At 35.2% G+C, this 15,704-nt stretch overlaps 1 protein-coding gene and 1 long non-coding RNA gene across 10 annotated transcripts in view; both read right to left on the bottom strand.

Moving 5' to 3' along the window:
- Window positions 1-888: 888 nt before the first annotated feature.
- Window positions 889-2,399, bottom strand: LOC144209691 (uncharacterized). Its single transcript, XR_013329202.1, has 3 exons — window positions 2,191-2,399; window positions 1,106-1,182; window positions 889-1,016 (listed from the first exon to the last, which is right to left on the bottom strand). It is a non-coding gene; the product is annotated as an uncharacterized LOC144209691 (long non-coding RNA).
- Window positions 2,400-4,108: 1,709 nt separating this feature from the next.
- The window catches only part of sema5a (sema domain, seven thrombospondin repeats (type 1 and type 1-like), transmembrane domain (TM) and short cytoplasmic domain, (semaphorin) 5A), a 100,784-nt gene continuing 89,188 nt past the window's right edge, over window positions 4,109-15,704 (bottom strand). For 8 of the 9 annotated variants that reach the window (XM_077735790.1, XM_077735785.1, XM_077735786.1 and 5 more), the window contains 5 exons: window positions 12,086-12,256; window positions 11,334-11,489; window positions 10,448-10,492; window positions 9,236-9,447; window positions 4,109-5,032 (listed from right to left, as the gene is read on the bottom strand). In XM_077735790.1, coding sequence (XP_077591916.1) covers window positions 4,913-5,032; window positions 9,236-9,447; window positions 10,448-10,492; window positions 11,334-11,489; window positions 12,086-12,256 — 704 coding nt within the window. In that variant the 3' untranslated portion in view covers window positions 4,109-4,912. Of the gene's footprint in view, window positions 5,033-7,268; window positions 7,638-9,235; window positions 9,448-10,447; window positions 10,493-11,333; window positions 11,490-12,085; window positions 12,257-15,704 lie in introns of all 9 variants that reach the window. The other variant, XR_013329141.1, reaches the window with a different exon arrangement.

Below are 15,704 nucleotides of genomic sequence, written 5' to 3'. Positions count from 1 at the left end.
TGCATGTGTTTTGTCTTTAACAAAAGATGCAAGTCACAATCAAAGTTAAAATATTTTATTTACAAGTAAACATTTTAAATTTGGAAAAAATATTTAGGAAAAAAAGAACAAACATTTAGAAAAAAAGAATAAAAAAAAGGGCAATAAACACTTAGAATATTTTTTTTTTTAAAGCTGGGGGAATAAACACTTAGGCAAAAAAATTGAAAAAAAAAGATGGTGGAATATATGTAGGAAAAAAAGCTGGGGGAATGAACAATAAAAAAAAAATTAGAACAAAAGCTGGGAGAATAAATTGAATATCCAAAAATCAGGGGTATATATATTTAGCATATATTTTCTTTAAAAGCTGGGGGCATAAATAATAATTTTTTGAAAAGTTGGAGCAATAAACATTTAGAATTTTTTTTAAAAGCTGGAGAAATAATATATTAAGGATTGTATTTTTTTAATAGCTGAAGAAAAAACATTTTAAAAGAAAATTATAGCAGTTAACACTTAGAATATTTTTTTAAAAAGTTGAAGAAATAGTATATTTAGGATTTAATTTTTTTTTAAACCAAGGGGAATTTAACATTTTTTTAATAGCTGAAGGAATAAACCATATTTTAATAGAAAGTTGGAGCAGTTAACACTTAGAATATTTTTTTTTTATAAAGCTGGAGAAACTATTTAGGATTTTATTTTATTTTTTTAAAACCAAGGGGAGTAAACACTAGTCTTGTACTTGGGAAATTGACTGAAGAAAAATCTACTTTAACAAATGAAGTTTCTAATCTTTAATAATATCCTTGTGGACTTTACCTATATAAGAGGTCACAACACCAACTTAAGTTCAGTGAAACCTCACCATAAAGATCAGATATCACATCATGGAGTTCCACAAGATTATAATATTTAAAGCTTTTATTTAGTTTGGATGAAGACTTGGATACTTTGCAATAAACAAATACGTTAACCTTTGAGAAGCCTGCCAGTCATCTCTGAAGTGCAGATAAGTCACAAGTGACATGGACCTGATGTGTACAAAGAAGAAAACAAAACTTAATATAGAGTATTAAGATTCACCAAAAAGGCTTAATGGTTTCTTTGGAATTAATTTTACCTTGATCTGGCCCAATCTCCTCTACTTTAACCTCGAGGGCGTGTGTTGTGGACACTCTGGAAGGCTGCATCCGGATGCTAAAAAGAGAGAACTTGATTTTGCAAAACTATTATTGCAAAATGGAGAAATCTTACAACAAACTTAATATACAATCAAGATAATGAATGAAAATAAGTTAGTGACCGCTACGTTCTATTCTTTTCCCTTTTCAGACAAGGCGATTAAATATACACAGTAGCAATAACAGTTAGAAGAAAGTTGATGTAACCATTTTTGTATCAATATTTTTTATAGTGTGAAATCAGAACAATTACAAATTGGAAATGGCACTCGTGGTGGAATCTCTTTACATCCAACATTAGTTGTACCACTGGATGTAATTTAGGAGAGAGCATCTACCCATCAAACTAACTATATACTCATGCTGATAAATGTGACAAAAACTTATTAATATACGATCAAGCTAATAAGTTAGTGCGCCGTGTTGAACTTTTCTTTTCCCTTTATCAGACAAGGTGATTAAATATACACAGTAGAAATAAGTTAAAAGAAAGTAGACATAACTATTTTTGCATCAATAATGTTTAGAGTGAAATCAGAACAATTAAAAATTGAGGCGTTTAGTACAGATAAGGCGATTAAATATACACAGTAGCGATAACAGTTATAAGAAAGTTGACATAACTATTTTGCATCAATAATGTTAAGTGTGAAATCCGTTTACATACAACACAAGTCGTGCCACTGGATGTCATCTAACCATCAAACTAACTATACTTACATTGACATCTCGACTTTGTTTGATTAGATTAAAAGTATTTCTACACGACGGAATAATGGACAGAAAACGGACAATACGATTAAAGCCAAATGAAGTGTCGTCGTGTCACTAATGCTAAAATAGCTAGTCAGATGCGGCACACATCTGGAGAGGAAAGGGATCTCAAACTTCAATCGTCGACGGTGTGTTGAAGCTGGCATTAAAGTAACAGATTAACCGGCGTTTTGGGCTCAATCGATTACTAATAAGTCTCACGATGGCGTGATAAAACGCACTTATGGCCGTAAAACGCAAGAGAACTTACCTCGTTCGGATACATGTGTCTCACCACCGGAAGTGAAATGGCTTCCTGAAAGAATGAGGTACCGCGCATGTGCCAAATTTAAACAGCTGGTTGGCCTACGCACAAAAGCTCTTTTTTTTGTTGCAGCCAACAACTACTGTTCCCTGTGGCGTGGCGTAATTTTGCAATTACCACGCTCATACAGTAGAGTGAGGATCTTGCTGCTCATCTTTGGAATTCCCCTATACATCAATAAAAATACCAATCAAAAATACTTACATCTAAAACTCCCTGATAACCAAAGCTTTATCAGGATGATAAAATCAATTTTCCTATGCAGGAAAGAAAAACAAGTTATCTGGTGGTGGTTTAGATATGATTTATTAAAAAAGAAACTCAACAATAACTCTGTGTTCTTCTTTTTTTTTACATAATGATCAAGGATTTTTATTATCGTAGACTCTTTCATCAGTTTCAGGTTCATTACAGAACATGTTTATAGTACAGCGTTGTTCAATGTCTCTAATGGCTAAGTGTCTAACTGAATAAGTCTTCAATGGTGGATGAAGCATTTTGTCCAAAAAATGACTAAGTGTTTCACCCAGTTTTCCTTGGATAAAACGTTTCAACACCTTCGGAATATAACCTTTTACTGAAAAGTATGACAAAGTGTTTAATATAAATTAAAAAGTTTTTTCCTTTTTTTTCTTCTTATTCCATTGACCAATTCTTCTTTCCAACTATTTTCAACCAAACGACGGCAGCGGGAATCGAACCCAGGTCCCCCAGACGGGAGTCCAGTGATCTAACTTCTGCGCCAACAAGTGGTTACACTATCTTTGATCGTCATTTGAACCTCTTGCCTGCAAATACACAGAAACAATTAAGTGAAAATGTGTCCCAACCAGGATTTGAACCCAGGTCTCCCACACGGGAGTCCGATGAGTTAACCACTGTACCACAATTTGGCTACATTTTCCTCAGTCATCATTTGTGTCTTGACAAGAAGTACAAAGAAACAACTAAGTGAAAATGGGTCCCAACCGGGATTTGAACCTAAGTCTCCCACATGGGAGTCCGGTGAGTTAACCACTGTTCCACAATTTGGCTGCAATTTCCTTTGTCTTCATTTGAAAGTCTTGTCTACAAGTACATAGAAACCACTAACGGAAAATGTTTCCCAGCCTTACTATACTATGTCATTTTTTTAAAAAGAAAAAAGCCTTACTATACTAAAGAAAAAAGCCTTGTTATACATTGTCATTTTTTAAAGAAAAAAAGCCTTATACATTGTTTTTTAAGAAAAGCATTGTCATAATGTCATTTTTTAAAGAAAAAAAATGCCTTACTATAATGTTTATAAAAAATAAAAGCCTTACTATACTATGTTGTTTTCCTTACTTAAAAAGTCATCATTGAGCCGTCTTCTTTTCTGTCCTTGTGCGATCTTTGAAACGATTAAAAAACACTAAACGCAATTTGATTTGGGGATATTATGACTACAAATGTAACTTTATCTTTATAGGAGCTTGCAATATAGAAAACAGGAGCATTTCTTACCTTTTCGGCATGCGTCGAGTACACAAAAATCATCCAATGTAAAAAAAACAACAACTTCTTGGTAGACTTCTGTTCATGTCCTTTAACAAACATGTCATGTTTGGAGCTGAACCAAATTAGGCCGTTTAGATCATACGATTAAAAACCTGAAAAGACGTTAACGAACAAAACAAAGCATACAAGTCAAGGAAGCCTTCCGGATCGAGACGAGCCAGATGAGTTGGGGAGAGGGAAGTCTGGGCCTACCTCCTGAATCTGCTGCCCCTACAACCTGACTTTGGATAAAGCGGGAGAAGATGTGAGTGAGATGAGACATGTGAAAAATACTATATCAGACTGTTTTTGTGCTGCATGGCCAAACAAGCAATGTTCCAAGAAATAGTGTACGAAGCAGCTTTTAATTTATGCACAGCAAGACAGGCAAAAAAAAAAAAGTTATTTGCAACTGAACCACCCAAAAACCTATATTTGGTTATGAATTTGAATTTCTACTATGACTGAACTTCATCGTTCACTATACATGAGCTCTCCAAAGATAGTGTTTGCTAAACTGGATCTGTACAGTTATGAACATTCTGCTCGCACAAATACAAAGACCAAAGAAAAAAAATAGCATGTTTTCTATATTCCCCTCCCCACATTTTTTTTTTTTTACAAAAAATACAAAAAGTACTGTCACTGGAATCAATGTAAGTTGACGTCAATACTGTCAATTACTTCAGAAAAGACAAAGAAAAGTATTTTTTTGACAAATGTAAAAAGAAAAAAAACATTTTACTCTTCCAATTTCTACAATGTGATTTTTTATACGAGTAATCGTAAAAAGAAACCGACTAAAACAAATGGAATGCTGTCATGCAAACTGAAAAACGTCAGATGTATCATGCAAAGCCAATTTGGAGCGCTTCATTATAAATTCAGCACTGTTCATATGAAATCACAGGAAAGTTAATCGAGATTCCCCTTACGTGTTTGTTAGAGTCGTTCATTTTGTTGCGTACCGCAAGGCACCTGAGAGGGGGCCGCTCCCCCTGTTGGCATGACGACGCCTTTGCGGTTTCGCTGCCAGAGTCTCAGGGTGGATGGAGCAGCCCAAACGTAGCGTAGTGTTACAAATTTCATTACACAAAAACATAAACCATTCAGTCACGTTTGGGAGGACAGGAATTGGGTATCTTCCTGTTTAATAGTCATCGTAGGTGTTGAGGTCGGTGAAGTATGCGTTGGTGTAAGTCTTCCCGGTAAGTTGAGGGTTGAAGTACTTTTGTCGTTCTTCCAAAATCAGATTGTTTTTGTTGAAGGCCTGAAGGAAGAAATAAAAAGGAATGATGAATCAATGTGCTATGATTTGCCTTGGAATGATTATATAATTATTCTGCACAGAGATGGGAAGATTTTTACCAAGGGCTGTATTGAAAAGACAAAATATTATAAAAATATATATCATAAACTTTGATATTCAAACTTTATTCTAGTAGTATTAGAACTTAGTTAGAAAATAGACCTATGCAATTACATTTATTGTAAATACACATTTTTTTGCCTTTTTGTATTGTATGTTTTATTTTATCCTAATTTTTATATTACTTCTATTGTATAATTAAAAAAATGACATTTTGAAACTGTTATAGATTGTCTTTGTTGTAGTATTGGTATTAAGAATCTCATAAGTATAATTAATTTCTTAGGAATAGTATTTTATTCTATGTTTTTTTCCTCAAGAATTCATACCTTGAAAAACATATTTTTGTGGTAAATATTCCTATTTCTTTTTGGTAAATGAAAAGGTTTTCTCATTAGACTCATTATTGTATAAATGTACTTTTATTGTTTTGATGTATCCCTAAAATTATTGTCATTATTAGTCAACTTAAATCCTGTAAATTTGTGACTTCTACTAACATGTCTCCCCCTTCTGAAACTGTATTTAATCCATTTTGTACTAATACTGCACCTCTATGTATACTCCAACCTCTTTTAATTTTTTCTTTTCAGTACAGCCCAAAAAAATTTCAAGCAAACTGAAAAGTATGAAATGAAACATCCATTAATAAAAAATAAAATAAATAAAAATCAATGTCTGTGGATTGGAAAACAGAGTTGAAAAGAAAGCAAGGCCACCAAGCAGTTTGATCATTTACAATGCATTGGTCTCTTGTCACCTCTAAAAACCAGAATCAACCTGTTTCAATGGCTTTCTCATAAGAACAAAATATACATTTTAGTAGGAAGGAAGAGCCATTGGGGCTGTCCTCTTTGTGACCTACTGTATGTTCCCATGGACTTATATCTTTGGAGTTAAGCACAACATCAGCATTTTGATGACTTGGATGTGTTCATTCTATGTGGTGCAATGTGTGCTGAGAGACTGTGTAATTGAATACTTGATGATGTTGCATATACTGCAGATATACTGTCGACATTGATAGGGAACGAGGGGACTAAGCAACTCTCCCCCCCTCAAAAAAAAAACAAACCCTAGTATATTTGGCTTCATTCCCATTGTGTAATTTGTACACAAAGGAATTGAATTAACATATTAGTGTCCTCAAGTACCCAACAAAAGCCATAACTACTACAAGAGGCTTCTTTGTCTCTCCTTTACAGCTGTGCTCAGATGCCAATAAGACTTTTCATTGCTAAGCATCAACCATTCACAATCTTGGGCTGGAAAAAAAGCACCATGTAAACGATATGATTGTGTTACTAAATGTTCTGTGTGACTAATGATTGAACATTAAAGTCTATGTTGTAAGAAAGGGGAAAAGGGTGTTTAGTGCTAAGAATTCAATGTCTAATTGGATCAGATAAAATAATACGAGTAATTTGCAAGGTACTGAAACAAGTACAATGCAGTACAAGAACTGTATTACAATTGGCCAATCCTGTTTTTTGTGATAAAAATTTAACAACATTAATCTGATTTAAAACTTCACATTGCTTACTAAACAAACATATATTTACATACTTAAATCACATATTTTAAAAATGAAATAATGTGATCACAGCAATAACTCAATTGGAATGAGACATTGTTCAGAATCACATTAATTTAAATTTAAAAATGAAGTTTACATTTACATGTTCCTATTTAAAGTGATTTGGAGTCATTCAATATATATTTCAGATGGTCTTGTAAACCTTTCTAGGAATTGCTGACCAAAGAAACAAAAGTTCACTAAGGTAAAATTAAGGTTAAATCACAAAATACATTCAAGATGACCAAAAAACAAACAATTTAACTAAGTTTGTGCAATAATACTAATCTAATTCTTATTGCACAAAAAGCCTGGTATTTGAACTGGATTTTGCAGACTCTTAATAATCTCTCTAAATAGGGTACATTTGCAATACAATTGTACTTTTAAATTATGAACTAATTATGGTTAAAAAAATGCTTTGATGGGGTGCTGGCATTAGTGATGACTAGAGGAACATTTCCAAAAATGTGCCATGCTAGGACAACAACAAAAAAGAGACAAATATGAAAGAAAACATGCAACAAGTGGGGACAATCACAAAGAGAAAGATAATCTCACAAGCTGTGAAGGGTAGCAGAAGAGTGAGAGTCCTTCATGATGCACAGGTGGAGAGTGAGTAGGGATCTGAGTGTGGGGTAAGATGAACTAGAGTTTGTACTCTGATTCCAATCTGCCACATACGGTGGAGGTGGCACAGTTGGGGTGAAGGGGAAGAGGAAGGAAGTAGTGGTTTCGGTTTTGGGTCAGACAATTTGTTGGTAAATAGGGAGGATGGGATAAGGGGGTGGGGGTTCTAAAGGTCGGATGTTGTAGCGAAGTCAGTGGTTAGTAGAATAGCTCCAGTCCCCGCATAGACACCCCCATGTTAGCGGAGAGAGGCTGGTGCATGGCGGGCTCGTCCAAGGGCAAGAGAACTGAAACATCTGGCTGCAATCAGAGGAAGTAGACAACACCAAACCTTTTTTTGCGGAATTATGATTTACTTTACCAAATATCTTTTATGCAGTTCATCCTTTTCGTCATGGATATTAACGATTGTGAACTAACATCCACCATTTAAAAATGGTTCCGCTTTTGTATAGTTGAGCCCACTTAAGGTAGATAAACACGATACGTCAGAGGAAAAATTGTGTTAATTTTCTGTAAATTTAATGCATTTATTTTTTAATTATTTGTTCATCACGTGGACAGTCTGTATTAATATCCGCCTCTTTTGCAAATGAACAGAGCAAATTATGCTCCTGACTTTAATTGCATGATGGATGAACACTAGTGACACCTTCATGCTTTGATGAAATTACACTTGGGACAAATTTGTTCTGAGCCCAAAAGGATCTGTTCTGCAAAAGTGAGCTCTTAGGCATTCACTTTTTTTTTGTTCATCAAATGCATATTATGTAATAATTTCAGCTTTTTTTTAGGCCATTAGGTCAAATCCAAAACACAGCAAGCTAACAAATTCAAGAGAAGGAAAAAGGCATAGGATGTGAGATGCTACTAGATACATAAATCATCTCTTCTCATTTTCTGAACCACTTTATCCTCAGTAGGCTCGCGAGGGGTGCTGGAGCCAATCCAAGCTGTCCAATCTCCGAGCCAGAGGTCCTGAATCGGTGACCAGACTCACTAAGACAATGTTTCAAACTTTGGGAACAACTTCTATTACACTGAGCACCTTAGAAAGGAACTTATAAAATGGGTTATCTAACTAATTCTTAGAGGCATAAAGTCAAACGGGCTTACAATTCTTTTGCAAAAATTAGCAAGGTTAAGAGATACAAATCCCTATAATATACCTACCAAATTTCATTCTGATTTGACCATGACTAACTTCAGTTAGTCTAAGATTTAAAAAGAGGATCAGTGCATATACATCCTTAGGAAATACCAAATTTCATTCTAATCTATCCTCAAATAACATTAATTAGTGAAGAAGAACAAAGGAAGTCAGAACTTCAGACCCCTCCCTGTGGGTTGTCTAAAAAATAATGGATATAGGAGGTAATCCAAATAAAACTCCTAATGAGTAATTTAAATATTAACCTGCTTCCACCAGAGTAGAATGCTAATTGGTTTGCTCTCCAAATCGGTGTTGTGTCATATTGGAATGCTACTTCAAAATAGAGACGAAAAAGATGGTACTCTTTGTCCCAAAATGACCTGAATTGATTAGTGTTAATGTGTTAAATTGTTGTTTTACCTTAAATATGCTACATATAAGAGGATGTCATCCAATGAACAATAGATTCAGGATAGAGTGGTACTATACAGACATATTACGCATAAGCTGTCATAAGCCGAAGATCTCCAAAGCAGTTTGATAAAGCAGAATTTTGACACCAATGTAGAAGAGACACACATTGAGACGTTGAGGATCACATAAAAAGAAATGTACGCCACACCTGTCGATCTGTTACAAAGTTAGAGGGTGTCGGCACTCTGCAGGAGATATTGTGACTATCAGTCATGCAGCTCAAAGTGCATTTCCTCACAGAAAAAATACTCATAAAATATTGAGATCTGACCTTAATGGCTTCCACCGTGTCATATTTGTCCAGTTTGTTGATGTGGTTGGTGATGCTGGTGTTGAGTGGCGCTGCCGAGATAGGGTGAATGACAGTGGCATCGTGAGCCTGCTGCTGGTAATGGTGGCAGTACGAGTACACAATCAGGGTGACCAGGCACCCCAGGATGGAGCTGCTGAGCCCCACGGCAATCATATGAAAGAGGTTGAAATCTGAAAGGAAGAAAGATGGAGAAGGTTGGTAGCTGAAGCTGTGCAGAATTATAACAGGTAAACGATCATTCAAACTCACTTGAGAAATATTTTAAGGCTTTCAGCAACCTGGTGTTTTTATAATGGGGGGATGTAATTTAAAAAAAAAAAATGTAACAAAAGAGCCTATTATGAAGCAGAAAGTGGAGTATTTGGGTTTAGAAGCAGCCATTTGGACCAATTTTGGGCTTGTACTTTCACAAACTCAATCACCATTACGAAGTAGGAATTGTGGTGGTGAGGGGGGGGGGGGGGGGTGGAGGTAAGTACCACCTATGACTGTGGTCTTAACCACAAAATGAAGTAATAGTATAATTGATAGCTCAAAAAAAGGATATTTGCATGAAACTGACCCTTTAAATTTTGTTGAAAAAGTTTTTTTTTGTCTTTGGAAAATCAGATAGTTACTAACTTTTCCAAGAGCTCTTTAACTTGAAATTAAACATGGCATGAATGACAGCAAGAATTTGACTTTGTTTACTTTCAGCTTTCAAACCTTGGCTACCAGCTGCTGGTTGTCTCTAAACACACACACACACATATACACACATTTTTGCGTACTTATGAACTCTGGGTACTTTCATCAGCATTTCAGCAGCTGTTGCAGAAATAAGCAAGGTTGAAATTGATTTTATTGATCTCCTCACACTGTAACTGCGTAGCTATGATACATTTTACTCCGGATTTCTAGACCACAATTTTAAGTATTACTGCAAAACCTAACTGGAGGACATAAGTGTGTGTGTGTGTGTGTGTGTGTGTGTGTGTGTGTGTGCATGTGATTGTGTCAAACTATGTCATTCAAACTAAGGCGAGCTACTATCAGATCAGCATTTTTCTTTAATTCGCTGCTTAAACTGGGACTGATATTCATTTAAGCAGAATTTCAAATGATTGCAACATATTGGCTTCTCTCTCTTTCTCACGCACACTGAACTACACACACACATACATATATTACCTCCACACCATCTCTCTTCCTGGCTGGAGCGTGCAATGGAGACTTCTGATAGAAAATGAGGAAGAAAAAAAAGCAAAAAGGTAAGATAATTACACCCGGACCTTGCAGAGACACACCCCTACTCGCGTGACAAATTATACCTCCGATGGCAAACGGTAAGATGAAAGCTGCTTTCAATAAGATAACGATTACTGAAGAAACTCTGCAATCTCCAATCATTGCCGTGACAGTACCTGGACGGGTTTATGACAAGTAGATGTCCTCATTTGAGGAAATGAAGTGCAAGTCTTTTTCTAATGAGCCCCAATTGACAAGTCTTCCCATCAAGAACAATGGATGATGAACTAAAATGGGCAATTTTGTAAGATTTGTGCCAAGTATTATGTCCCTGTTCATTCATAAAGAATGTTTAAACAGAGTTGATTCAGCTAATTGTCTACACTAGTGAGTAATGGGATTGTTAGTATGTGGAAGATAAATACTGTTAATTATGTTAGCACAACTCTTTAGACTTGAGTATTAAAAATGTTCTACTAGTTTATGACTAATACAGTGTATGAACGATTCTGCTGTGCAAGACATCAATTCAGAATGGTTTCTACCAATAGCAATGCAGCTCACTGAGCAAATATCAATAAAAATGGCTGGCAGAGGGACAGCGTCTCTGCATTTGACTTTGACAAAGTTGGCATTTTTCTTACTTTCTCGGGTATTACTGCACAACTCAATGAATATCAGATTAAAATCTCACCATAGCGGACTTTACCTTTAAAATAATAAACACTCATGTAATAATTTCAATGATTTTCTTTCGACATATATTCTATAGCCTGATATGTAAGGACAAATGCTCAATATATGTATATTTGTCTGTGGGAATGGATACCTGGTATCAGATTTGAGTCAGGAGAACACGGCCTGGTTTCGCTGTGGTTTCCTGAGCACTGATTTCCAGTGGGAAACAGAACATCACAATGGCGCACACGCAATTGGGCGCCCCTAGAGTCGCATTGGGACCATAGGGACCAGCTAGACCAGCTCTCTGCAAAAAGAAAAAAAAAACAAGACAGTAAATTACAAAGCAAGGTACTGTTTGTGTGGGACCTTGGATATATTTCAGTCATGCATGACTGCCTTCCAGGGCCTTCCATAACTGAATAGAGTAAGGCAATAGAATAAGGGTGGTTCGCGGGCCGCTTTAACGTCAACTCGGTTCCATGTGGGCCGGACCATTTTAGAAATAATATTTCAATTTTTTTAAATAAATGGATTAAAAGAACTTGATTAAAAGCCCTGAATAATCATTTTTTATAGATCTAAAACAATGTTTATTTTAGCTTTTTTTTTTTAAATATATTTTTAGATTTTACAAAATGATTTTTGAACTAAAAACACAAAAAAATGATAAAAAAAATACAATTATTTATTTAAAAGGGGGAAAATGAGGAAATTTAATATACATCTATACTCTTCATTTTAATTTAATCCTAAAACAGAAAGTCAGCACTCATGATTTACTTTCCCGGGCCACACTAAATGATGCGGTGGGCCAGATGTGGCCCCCGGGCCGCCACTTTGACACATGTCCAATAGAATCATTGATAAACGTGTGTCTGTATTCTGGATGTTTGTATGTACCTGGACAGGCGTGAGTATTGCATAGTGCTTCCTCAGTGTGCAGCCCAAGGCAGATGTCTCCTCCGTGAGCAGGTGAGGGGTTGCTGCAAGTACGAGTCCTCGTATAATGTCCTCCCCCACATGTTACAGAGCACTTGGACCATGAAGACCAGCAGGACCAGCTTCCATCCACTAACATTAGACAAGACAAAGCTGACTTTTTAAAAGGAATCCAACTTGTTTTGCGTTATTCTTCTTAAAAATGATAAAGCTCTCCATGTTTCTATCTTGCCTTCACAATGGATTAGAATTCAGGCAGGAGGCGAGTTTGTGTTTCCACAAATCAAAACAATAAAACAAAAGGAGCTGTCAAATCCTTTTTGTTCAGGAATGCAAACTCATGTCTGATTCATGTCACTTTTCAAAAGATGTTGCTCTCATCTTATTTTTGAAAAAAAAAGAAGGTATTGTATTGAGTTTTTGTGTGCGTATATATTTTGAAAGGATAGTGACTTGAGGCATCCCTTTATTTAAATAGCCATTTTCTTCCATTTCAAATTGAGGTAAATGAACCATGTTACTGTTCCATTGAGTCACCATAAGTGGCAAATACTGGTAGCAATAGGAGTTCTTTTATTTAAGTGTTATTTTATACAATGGCCAATAGATGTTCTATTGTTCAATCCAATATGTGAAGAAGAAAAATGAAACTTAAAGTCTAAAATAATGAATGAATTTATTCAAGCCAAACTATAATTTACTTGTCAATCCACCCTACCATTTTTAGCAATTTGGACTGACTGAACATTGAAGGCCAAAGAAATATAATGTGTTCTACAGATATATATATATATATATATACAACACAGAAACCACCTTAAAAATTAAGAAGCCAATTGTATTGACAAAAAAGTTTGTTATTTTCTGTTATTTAGTTATTAGTAGCAGATACGAGTAAATTTAACTAATTACTAATTTTATTTTGGGACAAGTCTAACATCTAACCAATACTTTTCTTCTGTATTACCACAAATAATGTATTTACAAATACAAAACCATGATTTAAATACAATTTTCACATTTAGGGAAGATATCTGCCAGGACTTTATACAACATAAAGATGTTTTTATACCTGGCTTCATAAAAAAAATAAAAAAAAAATACCTTCTTGTAGTTCAACATATTTGATATGTCCCAACCAATGTTGATTAATATGCTAACTCATATACAGTTGCAAAAATATCAACTTTTTCTTAACATAAAAACATCATTTATTAAGTAATACTTGTATTCAATCCCAATGGAATTTGTTAGTCTAATGGAATGTGGGGAAAAAAACATTACAAACTGCCCAAATGCCTCACAAATAAACAACACGAGAGGAGTGAATTACGAGTAAATATCGTTTACCAATCAGAAAGCAAATTCCCTTTTGACAGGCACCTGGGTATCTATTCTAAAGACTTGCTGATGCTTGGCACCTCGTTGCAGGTAATTGAAGATGCTGTTGCTTTTTTGTCATCTCTGCGGTAATTTCTCTATTTCAAAATGACGCCCTAGTCGATTTTTGTCCCTCCAAGACGGATTGTCTCATCTCAAGTAAAGTTCTGGGAAAAACACTGATTCATTTGTTTTTAAAGCAGACGGATGGTTGGCATGACACCTGTTTTTCCTCCTTCAAAGTGTTGAATTATAAAGAATGGGCTTAGACATCACAGCTGGTCTGACGCTGCATCTGCTCGCTTATCTAAAATCATATCGGACTATTTAAAGAAACATTTAGTATTCATTGCTGCTCATACCCGAGAGCACCACAAAAATCGCTGTATATTATGATTACTCAACATTTTCACGATATGTACTGTTTACATTAGCGAGAATTGGAATATTTCAGCACGAATGCGAGAATTGCCAAGCAGTCAACCAGGACTGAATTAACGGTCTGTAAAAATAGCATTGATGGGCGTTCATGCACGTCTTTTTTGCTTACTTCCAGCATAGCAATATTTAGCAAGACAGATTGGGGGTACGCAAATCAAGCTATTAGCTGCATATCTTAGTTTTTCCTCTCAAGTGGGGTTTAGATTAATAAACATCAACTACACCATATCATATGCCAGTCTTGCCCTGGAGACATGTGAAATAGCAGAGTATTTCAATTAGGAAGGTCAATTTCTTCATCAAAAAAGTATTTTCTTCATTAAAATGCATGGTTTTGTTGTATTGAAAATGCTCGATTGAAGGGCTTTTCACAATCGAACAAAGTCTGCCACAGCATCAGCATAATGTATTTTCTATGTAATTACATAGTGAAGCACCTCAGGGATAGCTCCTGTGATTCCTTGGTATAAATGAGAGTTTTCATCCCAGCTTTAACCCACGTCTGATTTTTTTTTTTTTGCAGTTTTGAAGATTTGCAAGTCATTTGGTGCTGCAATACTTGATCTGTTACTCAAGGGAAAAAGGCAGCATAGTTTGGATCTGGTGAAGTGTGGATTCATCTGCGTAGGATAGCAAATGAGGGGAAGTAATTGCTTCCCATGGAGAGAATTTACAATCCTATGCAAAAGTCTGCCTTTTTTTCTTCTTTTTAATGACTCAGTTTGAAATGGTACAATAACAATTAGGAAGATACACTTGAGGATTATGTAAAACTGATTTTACCTGAATTTTATAGCGCTTTTATCGTGTCTACTTTCTCTATATGCAGCTTGCACTAAGAAGTAGCCAAATTAACATTTCAGAAGTGATTGCTCACTATTGGCTGAGTATTGTGTTGAAGACCACGATGGAGATAGACGAGCACATTGTCCACTCTAAACAAAAATATTATACCCAATTTTTTCTCTTAAGTGTTTCTAGAATCCGAACCAACGTACTGAAGACCATGTTTTGTTTCTGAGTTTGTGGAAGGGTTGGAAAGCTTTTCTCCCTCAAACAGTGTATCAGGGCCACTAAAACTAGACAGGACTATTAGCTCAGTAGTCAACACGCTTAACTATCCCAATTAATTTGACAAAACTTTCCTAGTTTTAAAATCAGAGTCCAGTAGTCAATGCATTTTTCCTAGTTTTAAAATCAGAGTCCAGTAGTCAATGCATTTTTCCTAGTTTTAAAATCAGAGTCCAGTAGTTAATGCATTTTTTCCTAGTTTTAAAATCAGAGTCCAGTAGTTAATGCATTTTTTCCTAGTTTTAAAATCAGAGTACATTAGTTAATGCATTTTTTGCTAGTTTTAAAATCAGAGTCCAGTAGTTAATGCATTTTTTTTCTAGGTTTAAAACCACAGTCCAGTAGTTAATGCATTTTTTGCTAGTTTTAAAATCAGAGTCCAGTAGTTAATGCATTTTTTTTTCTAGTTTTAAAATCAGAGTCCAGTAGTTAATGCATTTTTTGCTAGTTTTAAAATCAGAGTCCAGTAGTTAATGCATTTTTTCCTAGTTTTAAAATCAGAGTCCATTAGTTAATGCATTTTTTCCTAGTTCTAAAATCAGAGTCCAGTAGTTAATGCATTTTTTTTCTAGTTTTAAAATCAGAGTCCAGTAGTTAAGCCAATTTTGGCTAGTTTTAAAATCAGAGTCGGGTAGTTATACTTTTTTTTTTAAATAGTGTATATTTGGTGAACCTTTATAGTAATGCC

This window comes from Stigmatopora nigra, chromosome 16 (assembly GCF_051989575.1).
Source record: "Stigmatopora nigra isolate UIUO_SnigA chromosome 16, RoL_Snig_1.1, whole genome shotgun sequence".
NCBI lineage: Eukaryota > Metazoa > Chordata > Actinopteri > Syngnathiformes > Syngnathidae > Stigmatopora > Stigmatopora nigra.
The sequence above is the reverse complement of the archived record's forward strand: the minus strand, read 5'-3'. Positions and strand labels throughout refer to the sequence as shown.